This window comes from Nothoprocta perdicaria, unplaced genomic scaffold, assembly GCF_003342845.1.
Source record: "Nothoprocta perdicaria isolate Ctin4 unplaced genomic scaffold, notPer1 scaffold_308, whole genome shotgun sequence".
In the NCBI taxonomy this organism is placed as follows: domain Eukaryota; kingdom Metazoa; phylum Chordata; class Aves; order Tinamiformes; family Tinamidae; genus Nothoprocta; species Nothoprocta perdicaria.
Window position 1 is genome coordinate 49,260 of NW_020455542.1, and position 17,007 is coordinate 66,266.

General features: G+C 45.1%; 1 protein-coding gene across 1 annotated transcript in view; it reads right to left on the reverse strand.

The window, feature by feature from the left end:
• Positions 1 to 12,468: 12,468 nt before the first annotated feature.
• The window catches only part of CFAP299 (cilia and flagella associated protein 299), a 169,248-nt gene continuing 164,709 nt past the window's right edge, over positions 12,469 to 17,007 (reverse strand). Inside the window, exons 5-6 of the mRNA XM_026042561.1 lie at positions 15,144 to 15,273; positions 12,469 to 12,603 (exon numbers count right to left, since the gene is read on the reverse strand). Of these exons, the coding sequence (XP_025898346.1) occupies positions 12,508 to 12,603; positions 15,144 to 15,273 (226 nt within the window). The 3' untranslated portion in view covers positions 12,469 to 12,507. The remainder of the gene's footprint in view (positions 12,604 to 15,143; positions 15,274 to 17,007) is intronic.

Consider the following 17,007-nt stretch of genomic DNA (forward strand, 5'->3'; position numbering starts at 1 on the left):
CCGCCTTCTCGCTCGGCTCCGGCTGCAAGCGAGAGGCAAAGCGAGGGGGAAACCGCCAGGCGCAGGAGAAGGCGCCCGCACACGCAGGCTCGGCGAGCGCGGGCCCTGCGCATGCAGTGCCTGGCACCGCCTGCGCCCCGAGGGCACAGGGGGACGGGATGTTCCTCTCCCCACCACCTCCACCCAAGCCTCTTCCAAAGGCAGCGAAATACAAGGGCAGTGCAGAGACAAAAGTCCTGAATCAAATCACATCCAGGCTCCTCCTGGCGAACATGTCTGGTCTCGGCTGGGTTCAGAGCACGGGTCCCTGCCAGGCAGGTGAAAGGGGCAGAAATTGGGCTGTGCTGGGCATTGAGTCCATCTCTCTCCAGTGCCCGTCCTCCTCACTGGCACTCCGATTCTTCCTCTGTCCCCCTTCAAGCCAGGGCTGGCCACGGTAGCCGCAGCAAGCTGGAGCAGGGACAGGCATCGTGCTCCAGGCAATGGGAGGACAAAGCCTTTTTGGACATGGGGACGGTGTGCACGCTCCATGGGATGAGGCAGGGAAATCCCGCACACAAGGACTCCTCCAGTACAGCCCGACACTGCTTGCTGGGCTGAGAGGCGCTCACCAGCAAAAGTGCAAAAGAGCCTCACCCTTCCCCAGCCCCACAACTGTTGGTAACACCCCATGGCACGTGCAACACTGTCCCTGCGACCCACCGTGAGGCTGCCTCACCCCGTGCATCTGCTGAGGGGAAACCTCTCTGTGTTTGCCAGGCTTATTAATACCTAAGCTCACATTTGGAAAACGACTCTGTTTCCAGCCTTATGAAGGGAAATAAGAAAATTACCTTGCAGCTTAAGCTGCATGCACTAACACAACATAATTCTTGCATGGAGCACTCATGTTTTCAACAGGCTGTTTACAGGGCTAATTGCTAAAACCGGAGTATAGAGTTTCCATTTGTGTCTTGCGTGCAAAAGGTAACTAAAAGACCCCTACCTAAAAGCAAACCCTAATGGCACTATACACCTACAGAAAACGTATCATTATCATGCACTAAGTGTGTATTAAGAGGTATTAGGAGAGAACAAGAGGTATAAAGGAGAGAACAAGCTTGTCTTTCAAATTCTACTGAATATGGCTTTTGGTACCCAACATCCTTATGCACTATTAATAATAAAACTACTACAAGTGAGCAGCTACTGGCAGGTAAGAAGAGATGACTTCCAAAAGCAGACTGATCATTTTTGATGGTAAAATGCATGAAAATATATTCCATTTTCACACTGTTTCAAGGCATCCAGTTTGCTACACACATCTAAAAAGATTATACATATATGTACACAGCATATACATGTATACATACAAATACGACAGAATTTATTAGTAATGCTAACAGCAATATTAACTTTACATTCCACATCTCTACATAAGAAACTTGCATTAGTGCAACATAACATTTGGTCAACTCAATATCCAGGAAATTAAGGTGTGATCAGGTTCTGGGACACAAATAACAAAATAAATATAGTTCTCTGCAAGATGGAAACAAAATGATTGGAACTCATAGCTGAAACTTTCAGCCCAAGTAGCCATCTCTGATTTATCACCATGACTGCACTTCCAGTCCCCAAAGAGATTTGGGGCAAGTGAAATACTGGTCAAATACAAGTGCTGTTTCAACTGGAGTGATGTTATTTTCTAATGGTGAGAGGCATCATTAATAAAACACTAGCATAACTCAAGTCTCTTAAACTTACAATGCCAAATAACTGGCCAGGAGAATGTGATCTGTTCTGTGCGTCCAGCAAATGAGGGATCTTACACACTGCAGCCTGACTTCTGAGGCTGGACCACTGCAAATTGGGAATGCCTTTGCTCAGGGAGAAATAGGCAGAGCCAGCACCTACGTACGTCACGCAGCACTTGAGCAAAGGCAGATTAGAGAAGGACCAGCTGAAACTCTGCACGGAAGCCCAGGCAACCTATTGCTCTACTTTTATTTTAAATCTTTTAAGGCTTAGCATAAAGCACTGTTTATGCAAAATTAATTCAGAATTTGGCTCCCAGAACCTTGCCCTGCCACCTGCCTGTGGTTGTTTAGGTTAGCTGTCTAAACCAGAAAGCCAGTCCAGTACAATCCTGTTTCAAGCACTGAAAAGAAAGAGGACTCTTGGGGTAAGGGAGAAAGGAAGATTCTTTCTCTGAACCCCCCCTGCTTTAGGCTGCCCCTGTAGGTTTTGGGGAAGTGCAGAAGCAGAGATGGAGTCTCAAATATCGCTTGCTTTACAAATTGTCCCCCAGGTAGAGTGGGATTCTATCGCATGCAGTCCTGAAACTCCAAATGTTAAAAATTATCCTTAGATTAAACTGACTATATGATTTTACATGCCGTGACTGCGCAAAACAAACTGAAGTAGCACGTGTAAGTAGTTACTCCTCATTAGTAAATAATGGCTGGCAAGCTCTCAGAGCTGCCATCTGAGATAACAGGGCTTCTGCACCTTTCTATTACTTTTTTTCCATTTCTTAGGTGCAAGTGCTGCAAATCACTAGCAACTGCAGCGCGGGTCAGGAAACAACATTCTGTCCATGTCCCAGAGAGCTTAAAGTTTAACCCCACAGGTTTTAAAATAATTAAGTTGATTTACAAGAGGAGAAAGAGGGCCCCTGAAGCCATATAACTGTGCTGGTGCCGGGTGCGACGGCGAAGCTGTGTCCCTAGCCTTGACAGCGGGGCACGGTACCTCTATTATAAATACCACAGAGGTGATGGCACCCACAGGGTCACCCTCAGGAGACTGGTTCTGATGGGGGTATTTTTAACTGCAGAGATGTTATGGACATCTCAATGTGCCACTGAAGCCACCCTTATCTCTTACAAAAGCAGTATTTTCCACCAGGAGGCACGTTCTACATTTTAAGCTCAGTCTGAAAAAAAAAGAAAAAAAGAAAATCTGAAATATCCAATTCAATGAGTTATTTAGATAATGGTCAGATTCCAGCTGTTCTACAACCCTATAATAATGTGTTTGCCTATGGCATTTATGGGATGGGAGGGGAAGTGGAAAGAAGGAATTCACAAGCGGATTGGGGCAGCAGTGGAACTGGGCAAGGACATGGTGGGATAAAGGGACAGGTCGCCTGGCTTGCTCTGCTTAGCACAGCTGGCCCGCGAGCCCAGGGGAAAGGACGATGCAACCAGTACTGCCAGACGTGAGAGGGTTATTCTGTGGCCGTACCAAACCTCAGCAGCAAAGAGAAGGAAAAGACTTAAAACAGACCAGCACTATTGGAAAATTATATATCTGAATAATACACAGCTTTAATTTAACCTTTATCTAATTGCCCCATTAATGTGTGATACCTCAACGCTTTGCTATCCCTGCTGTTTTTCGGGGGCAGTGATATTCACAGAGTGACACTGCTCAGCATCGGTCCGCGACGAACCCCTGCTCACCTTGAGCGAGGCAGCGCTGGCGCGCGGGGGCTCTGCCGGGGCCTTCCTCAGTCACCCCGGGCACGGTGCCGGTGCCAGGACGTTGTGTTCCGCACGCTGCCACCCACGGGAACCGCTTCCCCCTGCTTGCTCAGCAGGCAGCTGCCTTCCCTGCCGGCGCGGCTCCTCTTCTGCCTTCAGCGGCACACGGACAGGCACACGAGCTCGAGCGCTCGGCCCTTCTTCGCGCCGTGTCAAAGCCGTGTCCTCACAGCGAGAGACAGATGCGCTGCGAGGAACGGCTAACGAGCCTACGGCCCGTGCTGGAAGGGACTCTGTTTTCACAGATGAGGTACTCCCTTGGGTAATATTCCCGTTCCCAGGAAACCAGCAGGGTGGTTTCATGCTACTATCAGTATATGCAGCCTCCAAGCTTGTAATTCCATCATATTCCCTCATGCAGGCTAAAATTCCTTTGTGATTCTGCTAATATAAATATCAGGCTTACCATGCAGCACTTCAGTAAGCTACTAAGCAAAACTGGACTCATCCCCGAGCTGAAAAGACTCTCTATCTGTTTGGGAGGGTTTAATCTTCATGACCCCTCTTGTTTGGGAGCTTTCTGCTGTGACAGGTCAACAAGAAACGTGCTAATCCCAACTCTCCAAGCCATTTTGCTGTCCCTCAGAACTGTCTTTTGTAAGGCAGTGCGCACGCAGTAAATAAACCACAGGTGCAGGCCTGGGAAGCAGTAAACCCAGTCTACCAGGACACTCCTTGCTCTCAGTATTCTATGTAAGACACCATCACATGTGGGGCATACCAGTGCTGGTCTAGCTGTGTTTAATTCTTTTTTTACCCATTAATTTATTTTTTTAACCCATTTTACTACTACAATGTTTAGGGCGAGAATGCTTCTTCTGTAGCCTTCTTGATGGCATTCCAAATTAATGCCTATGTTTGAAAATATGTATCTTGTCATGCACATAGCAGTGACTGCACCTGCAAACAGTACCTGAATCTGCTGATAGTGACAGGGAAGTAGGTCTTCTTTCGTGGCTTGATGAATATTCAGCACTACTGGATTACACAATTTCCTTTGAGGAGTTGTCAGAAGCAACTTTGCTATCCTTTCAGGCATGGTTTGTTTTCTTTCTACCTATAAATGTTTATTGCCAAGATATGGACATATTAAAACACTGAGAGATAAGCCAAAGGATTGGGCAAAGTGAGAAAACAGTATCCTTTAAAATGAAGCATTTTGGTTCGAGTAATTTAGGGTTGGTTAGTTCAGATTCTGACCATGTCCCCATCTGAAATTCATGGCATCTTTTCAGCTCACTTTCTTAAATAACATTTCACAAACATAAGTGAAGGTTATGGAAAGAACCCGTGGTTTGGTTTTCAGTAGATATTTTGACAGTGGTGCTACTTCCAGAATGGAAAAGTAGTTTTGCAGTTTTTCTTAATCCGCACTGGGGCCTGAATCCTGCTCTAAGTGGAACAGATGGGTGCTCTCGGCTGGATGCACTGGCTGACCAGGTTTCATGGGGCCAACACTTAACAACGCAATGAAGCCAGCATTTGCTAACACATTTTCTTGAGTTTCTCTTAAAAAAATGCATATATATATGTATGTGTGTGTGTGTGTGTGTGTGTGTGTGTATATGTAAGTATTCTGCAAGGTCACCATAATGGTTGGTGGCTGGAGCCTTTGCCCCGTGAGGAGAGGCTGAGGCAGGGGCCCTCTCTGGGGCAGAGATGGCTTTGGGGCAATCTCACAGCAGCCCGCCGGTACCTGGAGGGCGGCTATGGGGCGGACAGTGGCACGTTGCCCACAGCCTTGTCCATCTGTGCAGTTCCACCCTGGGAGGTTTTCAAGAGCAGGAGGTTGGGGCAGAGACCAACTGAGGTCTGTCCCAACCTGATTTATCCTGTGATACCGTGATTCCCCGAGACCCTTCTTGGCAACTGACTGATGAGGCAAAAAGCTTTCTTTGCTTAGGATAAATACGCAGTCAAATCCTGCGGTCTTTTCTTTAGGTCAAATCCTCATCTCGCACCAAATACCAGATTTCAATATTCTATGCACAGTTGAGATTCACCATATTATAATAATCACACTTAAAAGATTTGCTGCATTTTTACCAACACTCTTGTGAAGATACTTACTCAGTACGAAAACCAGGACTACTTTAGTGATTTATGCTGTAATGATTTTCATCATGTAACGGGCTGGCCTACAAAATGCAACAAATGTTAGTAATAGTTCTGCAATTTAACATCTTCATTCTGCCCGCAGCTTTCCAGCTGCCAGCAGAGCTGCGCCTGGCTTCGCCTGAAGAGGCACTCAGGAGAATGAAACCCCTAAACCTCGCTGGGGATTAAGCTGGGTCTCCCGTGACCCCCATAGGCTTTCTGAGCTTTCCAAAGGCAAACCAGGTCACTTGGAAGGCTAAGAAGGGTTAAAGACTGTGTCAAGCTCTGGTGTTGATGTCACCGCAGCAGAAATGATTTGTGCACGATGAGATCTAGTCCGAACTTGGTGCAGAAGCACCCTACATATTTTGCATTTTTAATGGAGATGACTAAATGTGGTGTTAATTTCTTATTTTCCCTCTCCCCACCTTTTTCTTCTGTCTTGGTTTGCCAAATGTAGCTGTTCAATGGCATCATCATCAAAGCAACAAAGTGGAACAAAAGCTTACCTACCTTTCCTGTGTTTATAAAAACAAGGCAAACATTTCAGTATGATATACTGAATGGCTCCAAAGCTCAAAACATGGTCCAACTTCCTAAATCACTTCTTCTGGAATATCCAAATAAACTCATCTGCCTTTCTGCACAGCCAACAAATCATTTTGCTACAAATGGCCGAATCGGATCTTAGGCAGTCTGCAGGGCAGGTTTCTACACAAAACAGCTGTAGGGGCATGGAAAGCAACCACACATGCAGGCAGACAGAAACAATAACCATCTCCATGTGGGACAAACGCTGCGCACACGCTGGTGTGATTACAGATCGACTCAGTCCTATCCAACAAAGTCACTCTAGATTTCCATCTGCAAAGCTGAGATAGCAATCTGGATCTCTCCAGATGATCTACCACAGTTTTTTCCCTCCCCTTGGCACTCCTGACAGAAGATGCAGAGGGGTCAAATAATGCTGGTAAGTTCTGATCCGGCGTCTAGAATTAGGCACTGAACTCCAGCTGCCGCGTGCCTGTTGGTGTGTCCCTACAGATGCACTTGCAGGCACACACGTGGGGCACAATCGAGCTCAAACCATCTGAAACAACAGGCTGTGTACAAGGCAGCCTGACTTCCTTTCTCCCTCTTCAGTAACAACGGGGTTACGTGTGTTTTAGTTGGGCAGGGCTGGACTTTCCTAAGCGGGCCGCTCGCCTGTGCTTACTCTACCACAGTAGAGCAGAAAGAGCGCCCGTGCGCGCCCCTTGTCTGATGTCTCACTTGCCAGCGTGGATCACGTCTGGGTTAATGCGGATCCTGCGCTCTCCCTGCCGGGCCCTGGCTTGCAGTGCTCCAACCTGATCCGCCAGTAAGACTCCGGGTTGTGCTTCGCATGCTGCTGTACAGCCATGTAACTTGTAAGCAACCTAGCCTTTGTATTCCTTAGCCCTGAGCACATAGCAAGCCTCAATCTTAATTAACTTTATTTAAATGAAAGCGCAGCTCTTGTGCCGCTATCTGGGCCAACCTCACCGCTTCCCAGCGCTCCTTTGCAAAAGTGCTGCTTAAAAACCTCACTAAAATTCCCTGGTTTCCACACTTTCAGCAATTGCCATGTAATGCACATATCTGGTAAGTCTGGAGTTGTTTGTGCCTTCCACACAAGCATTCGGAAGTCCTGGGGAAGAGGAAACCACAAATACTCCTTCTGGGGGAAATGAAATAATTACCTATTTGCATAACAAAGTGATATTAGCAAAATCTGTTCAGCATGTGAAGGCCAATCCCGCACTTGCGCTTATTAGCTGCCTGGCTTCCAGGCTTTCCAGCATTTACTCACCAAGGCAACCTCCACTGCTGTGGCTCCCACAGCCACTTCTTCTCGCTGTCACTTGATGAGTATCCTAAGCAGCTTCGCCTCAGCCCGCTGTGCCATCTCTTTGCTTCCGTGTATTCTGCTCTGGCACGACTTCTGCCACCGAATTCCTGGATCAGTGACACCACCCTTGCTCTCAGTAGGATGTATTCCGCCCCACCAAGTCAATCCTGCTCTTGTAGTAGATCCATAATCTCTGGTGAAGGCAACTGCTGCCCTCCCCTAAAACATCACTCCAGAGCAGCCTTGCCTCTGCTTGCTGGATTTGCTCTTTTGGATCCAGTCAGAATCCACTGCCGTCAGCGCCCAACGACTTGCTTTTCCCTCTCCAAATCATTCCCTTGTCTCCTTTATATACACACATTCCCATGCACAATCCATAAAGCTCAAAACTAGCACAGGCGAACGCTAAACCGCACGTCAGCAAGCAGCACTTGGAACTGCACGGCGCAAACTGCACCATATGGAGCTAGCTCTCCCCTTCCTTTCACTGGGGGATAGAGCTGTGTCCCGTCCCTATAAACCTCCCAGCTCTCGGTCTTATAAATGTGTACAGAAAATCAGTCTTTTGCTAGGAGTGCAGAGAAGCTTTTACCGAGCTACCCCTGTGCACAGCCATTATATATACACACATATACATCCATTATGCTTGCTTTTTTTATGCTTACTAGGCTGGGTGTTTGCTCAGGTGGCCAGCAACAGCCTTCCCGTTGGAAGTTCCTTCCCAGAATAATTTCTTCTCTAGGGCTCGGAGATCACATGTTTCTCTCATCACGGAGAACTTCTGCTGTGGGATCTGTAATAACTCTGCTTGGAGTTGAGCTGAAATAAAACATGCCTCGAGCGAACAATAGCCAAATAACAAGAGTGATGTTTTTTCTTCTTGTAAAGAGCATGTACTGCACACAGGGCTAATCTGCATGGCTTCAGTACATTCAGCACCTGTGTTTTTGTTTTCTTTGCAGTGGGAACAGTGGCTTGGCCTGCACTGCTTGTCCCTGCCTGCCTTGCAGAGAATTGCCCAGAGGTTTTATTCATTTTTAATCTGATTTCTTTTCTGTACGGGGAGAGTTGGAGTTAAGGGAGGATTTTCCCCCACAACCTCTTTCACTGATGGCCAAAAGGAGAACACTTAACGACCGTGTTGTGTGCTGCTGGGAGGTCTCACCGTTCTTGATGTCAGGGGTCAGTTAATAAGGTGCCACCTCTGTTTCCTTCAATCAGGCTTAAAGACACAATTGGATTTGCAAAGCTGCTGCTGGAATCACGAACTTGAGAGTACATGGTGCGTTGTGCTTTCTGAGCAGACACCTTAATATGTAACTATCAAATTCAAATCTAGGCTTAACTACCGCCATTGCTTTGGGTTGCTCATGCAGCTGGCCATCCACAAAACCACCATAAAATCACATTGATCTCATCAGAATTTCTTCTCATGCAACAGAAGGAAAAATTTCTAACAATGTCCTGAAGCATCCTGTTATGATAGTGTAAGAACAAAGAACTTCAGTTTTCGGTTTCAAGTGACTTTTCAAAGCATCATATTTTGTATTAAATAACAATTCTTCCTGTGATTCTGTCTGTGGCTCAGGATGGAGCTGTTCACCACTCATCTCATGTTTTTTAGCTTCATCCTATTATCCAAAATAACAACAACAACAAATGTTCTGAACCTGTAAGCAAGACCAAAGATCCAGACTCCACATAAAAGGAACAAAACTATGATTTTGGCAAGGGAGGTAAAGAAAAATGCAAGAATCCAAAACATATTCAGGCTAAAATCTGTAGACCTTAACTCATTTATGTAGTTTAAACATGTTTGGGGAAAACAAAACTAAACAAAACAAAAAACACGTCATGGTGGTATAAAATCTAGAGTTTCGTAGATCCTTTGCAAAGATGCCCTTTCTCATCAGTGCATAAAATCGTCTGTCTTTGGGCTACGCGCTATTCTACATCTGGAGTAAACATCATGCTCAGCCATCATATACGCTCCCTTCTCAGAACAGACTGGATAAGTTTCCAAACCTGTTGGTTACAGCAGACAATAATTTCAAGTTGGACAGTTTGTATTTGTTTCTGCCTAAAAGTTGCAGAGCAGAGGAGGGGATCCAGGGGCTTTCCTGTGGTTAGCAGTTCTTGGGATGCTTTCCTCTTGATTACCATGTATTTAGCAGATCCCCTCCGTACCTACACAGGGCAGAACAGTGACAAGATGTTGGGAAAAAACATCATTGCCATTGCTAGCATGGGGTGAAATACGAGATAACAGCATTTTTATCCCTATAGGTGCTATCCTGTCTGGTTAGGATAATAAACCGTTTCTTTAAAATGTACGGCAGATCATGGAAGTGGTTGGGGGCAGATTTTCAAGAGCTCACCACTTAGAAGAGAGACTAAAATTTCTTCCACTCAGGATTATCAAAGGGCTACGACACGTCACATCTGAGCTTTCATTAATCATATCCTCTGCTCCTAGGTTTTGAAGAGACAGGACACCCGGAGATTAGCTCACAGGGGAGAGAATTTTGCAGGAGGGAATTTCAAAGATTAATCCTGTAGGTTCAATGACTACAACTACTTCATTGCATGTACTTTAGTTCAGGAAAAAAAAATACATACAACTTCTTATTTAAAAAGAAGATTACAGCTCTAGTCTAAAATGCATGAAATGAGAACCCAAAAGGAGGCCACCACCAACTGCACAGGTGGAGGCCACTTCACAGCTTCCAGTTGCCTGCATTTAAAGACATAAAGCGGTTTGGTGCTTTCACTGATAATGCCCTGAAAACACATAGAAGTCCATTTGAATCCAGATTTCCTTCCATTTTCCTAGAGATGCACACAGGAGATACTCTTAGACTCCGTGTTATTAGCATCAGAAGTGTTGATTCATAAAACATAAATCAAAGGAAGCTGAACTTGTGGAATTAACTTCTACAACTGAAAATTCACTTCTGTTGAGTCTTACTTCTTTTCTTTTACATTTAATTATTATGATTTTGAGATAATGGTCTCCAAACTTCAGCAAGCAATTTCTTTTATATATATATATATATATAAATATATATATTTCTTTAAGATCTGATTAAACTGAGAAATAATAATAACAATCCAGTGGTTCAAAGGAATGAAATAGATCTTTTACATTCCTACCAACCCTCCTTACCAAACTCCTAATTCAATCACAAAAGTCCAGTCTTCAAATGAGATGCAAGAAACTTTATGTTCAGTACAGTCAAACAAAGAGAGGAAAACACGCAGAAGCGTCAACGGCAAGAGAAATCTGCTCTAAGAACACAAGGCCTCCCTTTGCTGAGCAGAAGCATGTCTCCAACTCATGGGGCTGCAAAACCAAAGAGCGGCTACCGCCTAGGGCTTGGTTCTTTCCGTTAATAGCCCTGGGAAGAGGCAATAATTTGTCATTGCCCAGTTGTTTTCTACCGCCGGCTTGGCAGTTTCCCCAGCTTTGGGGTGAAGGGCCGCAGGGGGGCTAGGTTTCTCTCGGGCCCTGTCCCCGGGCCTGGGTAGGCCTCCCGTTGGCATTTGCCGCGCCTACACTAGAGGGCTCTGCCGGCCTAGCTATGGAGGCCGAGCCTTGGCAGTGGCGCCGAGGCCTACCCCGTTGATCTGCGCTGCCATGCTCCGCTCTGCGCCGGCCACAGCCTGCCTGCACTTCAGCGATGAGGAAAGGGACCTCCAGTTTGCACCTCTGCTGCTCAGGTTTCAGAGTCCTGCAGACTCAAGTCCTACGTACCAAAGGAAGAGGTTACAGTGAAAGATTTTACTGTATTTTGCAAACGGTAGAACTTCACAACATTGAAAACTCTATGGGAAAGAAAACAAGCCTTCTAAAGCTCTCTCCCAAATTATTGCAGCTTTGAGGTAACAACTTTCACTTCGTAATTGTTGGAACACTCCCTCTCCTTGCACTAAAGGGATCTTTAATGCACCAACTGCTAAGGCCGAGGCCTTCAGCCTTTTCCAAAAGGAACATGCTTGCGATGAGGCTGGTAGATAAACCCCACCCTATGGCAAGCCTCTCAGCACTGCTACCATCTTTTCTCTTCTCCGAGTTCCCCTCCTTGTCCTCTTCACAAAGTCACAGTTTTAAGGTCTGAGGAGATCATCCACTCACTTAAGTGACAAGGTCCAGGGAATTTTATTCAGGCCCTTTCAGCCTTTGTTCACACTACTTCTCCCCCACATACTTCTTCTGTCTGTAATAATTAGAATTCTTTGTTTTCTCCTAATTCTGTCTGCTGCTTAGTTTTGTGCCATCTTCCTGTTCTCCACCAAGCAGACAGCTACGTTGGTGGTTTTACCAGCTGGGTCATGTAAGTAGGGGCAACTTAGCCAAGCGCCCTGGGAATGGAAGAGAGTCCCTTGGGCCATTGCGTTGCTGCCTCAACTTCTGGCAAGCTGGTACTAGAACAGCTGCAAGAACAGGAATAGATGAAAAGTGGCCTTCAAGGAACTACTACCATCAAAGCACTGCAAATTTCTTTACATTTACCAGCCTCCATGGTGACTTCTTGGGCCAGCCTGTGAATGGCTTGGTCCATATTAAATGAGATTATTTGTTCCACAGAGGCCCAGGCCTCCTTGAAAGGAGTCTCAAAGGAATAATTTGGAACACTTCATTGCTGGGAAATTACACTTTACTCCAGGAAAGAATGCAGCCCCTCCACGTGTAGCTGGCGACCCTGCTGGATGACTAGTGAAAAAATTTGGGTCCAAATTTTTCTCCTCCCACTCATCCCACTAGGTGCCTTTGCAGAACTCACATACACTGTGGACTTCAGAGAGGGCAATCAAGGGACGCTGACACATAGACTGCATATCAATGCGGTGACTTCCTTCCAATTTACCTCCCTCAAGAAGACAAAAAACAACTGTTGTTAAAAACAACTCCAAAGTGGTCTGAAAATCCACTCTTTCAACTGCTTATTTTAATTCTAGATGACATTAAGGTAACTAAACAGATAGTTGGGAGAACAGCCGCGAAGATGGACCCTATGCTCCTCTTCTGAGGATATGGTCATAGATAACAACATGGAGGTAGAGATCTGTTTGAATAGGTGTCCGTGTTGTGTTGTCTCCTGGGTAGGCCTGAAACACAGAATATTACACATCTGCAGTCAGGAGACACAAGGCATGGTTTTTCTTTTCATGAATCTTCCTATTCCCTTGCAACACAAATTTGGACTGGCCCCTCTTGAGGGTGGACCTTTCTCCAAGTTCCAAGACCAGGTCATCTATAATTTCTCCACTTTAGCAGAAGGAAAGACAGTGGTAACAGCTCTTTAGCTAAACACAGCTAGGAAAACCTGGACTATTAACCGATCAAAGAGAAGGTCCAACTGTAAAGATGAGGTACTGAGTCTCTTAGAGATGAAACCACTGCGAGACGTCATTCTGATTTCAGTTTGGCCCGTAGCAAGCACTTCTGAAAAGCTGCTTCTGCATCACCAAGTGCTGCAGAAAAAAACCAGAGCCGAGTGGATCTCAGAGACCCACGTACCTGTGCCTTGCAACCCTCAGGGAGACCAAGCGTACCTACACCCCTGCTTTACGGGATGGCTCTCAGCATGCAAGGATCTTTCACATAGATGCTAGAGCTGGTTATTTGTTACAGATGTTCTGCAGCTGTAGGAAGTTAGATTGGTGGCCCCCTTTCAATGCAACCAAACACTTTTTTAGGTATGCATTTTTGAATTTCTAACAAACCAATACACTTATTTTGAAATACATATAATTTGATATTTTGTACTGTTGCTATTCATATGTGACCATCTTTCATGGGAAACACATCAAAGAAACCATCATCCTAGATCTGTTCAGTACAAACCCAAACAAATTATTGCCCAGCTTACTTCATGTTGGTTTTGAAAGTAACCAAAGCCTGGGTGTGTTTGTCACATCCAATCTATAGTCCAAGGACTTTGGTTGTATGCTTTTTAGAAGTGCAGTTAGCACTAAAGGAACAGTCAGTTCCTTATCCCGGGAAACTGTTTGTAAGATTACTGCTCATTTAGTTCACAAACAAAGGATATATGTGGAAATATAAGCAGCTCTCAATGATGGCTGGAAACAGGATGCCGAAGTGACTCTGGTTTAGGCATACATTTGCTTTGTTTGGATTCAACTGCATTGCAAATCTAAATAACTACAGTTACTTAAACGGTAGCGGGCAAAGTCTGAAATACGTGACATAGATCAATCAACTTCAGCAATAATAGCATAATTTAATAGCACTATTTTTAGGAGAAAGAATTTAGGAAATTTGTGCTGGCAACAGCTATAACATTATCTATGTCTATAATATTCATCCTGGATGTAACATGATTTGGTTTAGCAGGTATCCACAAGAACAGGCATCTAGTGTCAGGTTTCTGTATGGTACAGGGTTTAAATTGCAGTTTGACCCCTATAAGTGACAATCTCAATATATTGCATAGCCAATTAACCTTAGCAGGGCTGCCTGTTTGAGGACTTCTTAAGTATTTTGCATTAAAGAGGAAAAACGGAATAATTTTCTTAGAATTATCATTAGGTTTCATTCCATTTAACTGGAACAAATCCGAAGACAAGTGAAAGTCTTATACAAGTAGCAAAACGACTGTCGTGTTTCTTCAGAGGGATTGAGAATCAGCACCTTGGTACTCGTGGACTTTACGGATATGGTAAAACCAAGCAGTGTTGTCACAGCAGAGTCACGCTGCCTTTCCCCTTTTTACAGCCTGTGTGACAGTGACAGCTCTCGTCCTGCTGGCTGTGCAGGGAGCGGAAGGAATCCTGCTACTTTCAGTTGCTCATTGCTGAAGTGCTGGGATGGAAGATGGCCCACCCTTCATAGGCCTGAGTCAATGGTGCTTTATGGATTTGCTGGTGTTCAGCATCAGCCAGGATTTGGCATATAACCATTCTTGCATTTTGTTTCAAAACGACTTCGTATTCCTTAATTTTTATCCCCCTGCAGGCATGTTTCATAATAGAAAGCTCATCTTTTTAAGAGCAAATAACACACTAGCCCCAGGGTTTACAACATACCAACAGCTTGCCACCTTAGCGAGAGGCACACATAGCATCACCTGACTACAACACGCTGCCTGGCCACACCAGATGCCCCTGCCCCTATGTTGTCAGCCCATTAGCTCTGAAAGTCTCCCATGCCTCGATCCTCAGCACTTCCAGCTAGTCCTGCTTTCCTCCTCCTCTGCTTCCATTTCCTTTGCACTTGTAGCCAATGTAGTTATTAGGATATACACTCAGGCTGATTCCCGTCCTAGCAAGATAGACAACATTTTCTAGTTTTGTCTGGAAGGTTTAGAAAAGCAGGGAAAGGAAAGGAGAGAAGTCCTGCTTTGGAGATCGCTCAATTTTATCAGTCAGTTCAACTTTTGATTGCTGCCCTCACGAGAGAAAGGCCTAGGTATTCTAAAGGTATAAAACCATAAACAAGGTAAGCAAAGTTCATCCTGACAGGGAGCATAGTAGTTTTGTTAACAAGGGGAATAACATGACTGAGTAAACCTGAAACGTTATGTGCATATTGAAAAACACAGTATTTGTCATCAGACTTCAACCACTTAGTATTCCAACACCACTGCCTAAAGGAAACCAGAATATTGAAAAAAAAAGACGTTTACCTTCGGATCCACATTTATTATTTTCCTATCACTTTTGTTCTTGAAGAGTAATCCACAGGCATTTTCTGCACTCACTTGGTAGTTTGGGCTGGAATTTGAAGTGCTGACATTTCTATCCCAGTTGTAAAAGCTGTGAAAACGTGAAACAGAAATACTGTACTTTTAGCAGATGTCATTCTTACAGTTTAAAGGGCAGATTCTGACCTACTTATTCATGTTGAATAGTTCCTGATTACACAAGAGTCCCACTGAAAGCAAAACACATTCACTGAGGAGCAGAAGCCTACTAAATATTAGAAAATCTATCCAAATGTGGCCCTACATATCTAGTCTCTGGCAAACCAAAACCGAGGCCTCTAGCTGACTTCTATTCAGTTCTAGTGTTACTAAAAGATTCAGGTTCAAACTAGCGGGAAGTGGTAGTGCTTGAGAATTACTACTGTGACGGAAACAGCTCTGGAGACCACCTGAAAGTGCTTCCCAGACCACCACCGATCTGCAAACCAGATGTCAGAACCAACAGTTTCCCCTTGGATCTCAGTGCAGCGCTCTTGCTGCCTCACTGTTTTCCTTTCTCTTGCCTTTAATGTAATTCTGGTATTAAAAGAGTTTTTGGATGTCTCCTCGTGGGCCAGACACAGGAGGGAGGGGCTGAACTGCAGTTCCCCAAAGAAAATCCCGGCTCCCCAGCGAGCCGTAGGTGTCAGCAGTGATTAATTCTGCAGCCACCACCAGCTCCATCAGGCTGACCGTGTTTGCAGGTTCCTAAACCGTCTCTGAGCTAAACGCCACATCAGAAGGACTCATCAGCCCACTACGTCAATACCAAGCGCACACAAGAGGATTGCAGCAATTTCTCCATCCTCCTTCTAGCCTGGAGGTCTTGGAATTCCAAAGGAATTCTCCAACGTTTCTCAAGCACCTGGCCTTAGCCATTTTGGGGTTTGTGCCTTCAACACAGCCAGCCAATGGGCTCAGATTTGTGTGGCAGTTGTTTGTGTTTGTTTCGAAAGCTTTTCTGCTCAGATATAACTGCAAATTGCCCGACACGATGGCACTGCTACACGTACCTCAGTGGGGCACTCATGTGATCACTTAAGCAGTCCAGTGCTCTTGTGCTTCTTATCACCTGTGTGTATTTTGGGGAAAAGGATAATGAAACAGAAAGAAGCCAGGCAACATTGTGGGCGCAAGCAGGACCTAACAAATCTTGAAATACCAAGCTTTTTACTTTCCTATCTCCTGCCAGGATACTCTGCCCCAGTTAGATACGTGGAGTCCAGTTTTAAGACAGCCCTTGATTTCTGCTTCACGTTGAAAGGACAAAAATGATAGGCCTCGCCGCTACATATTCTAAGCCTGTGTTTTCATTCCGAGCACCTTTGCTGTAACTGCAGCAACGCACAGCCACTCAGCAATGAATTCACACACCTTTACGGAGGCCATCCCGGCATTGCTGACCTCAGTGGCTGAGCTGCCACCCAAGTGGAGGGATTTCACCCAGGTAATGACTTGAGATGTGTTCAGCACCAAGTTAAGTTCTTGAGCAAATGAGCCAATGAAAGTACAAGCTGAACTCTGGGATTCTGCGCAGCCTTGGGCTTGAGAGGCTGCAGAAAATGAGTGAAAGGTGGGTGCGCATAATAAATCCAGCTTAATGGTTTTGCTTTGATACTGTAATTGGTTAGCTTGTTGTCTATTGGATTATTTAATGCTCCTGGGCAGTCCTGTTAAGCGGTAAATACACACAATTTTTGCATGCACCATTTAAACCTAAGTATAGGAATATACATACATTTATATACAAATTAAACACACAAATTCTTTTAACTCATTGCTCAGCAATGTTGTTTCATCCATACAG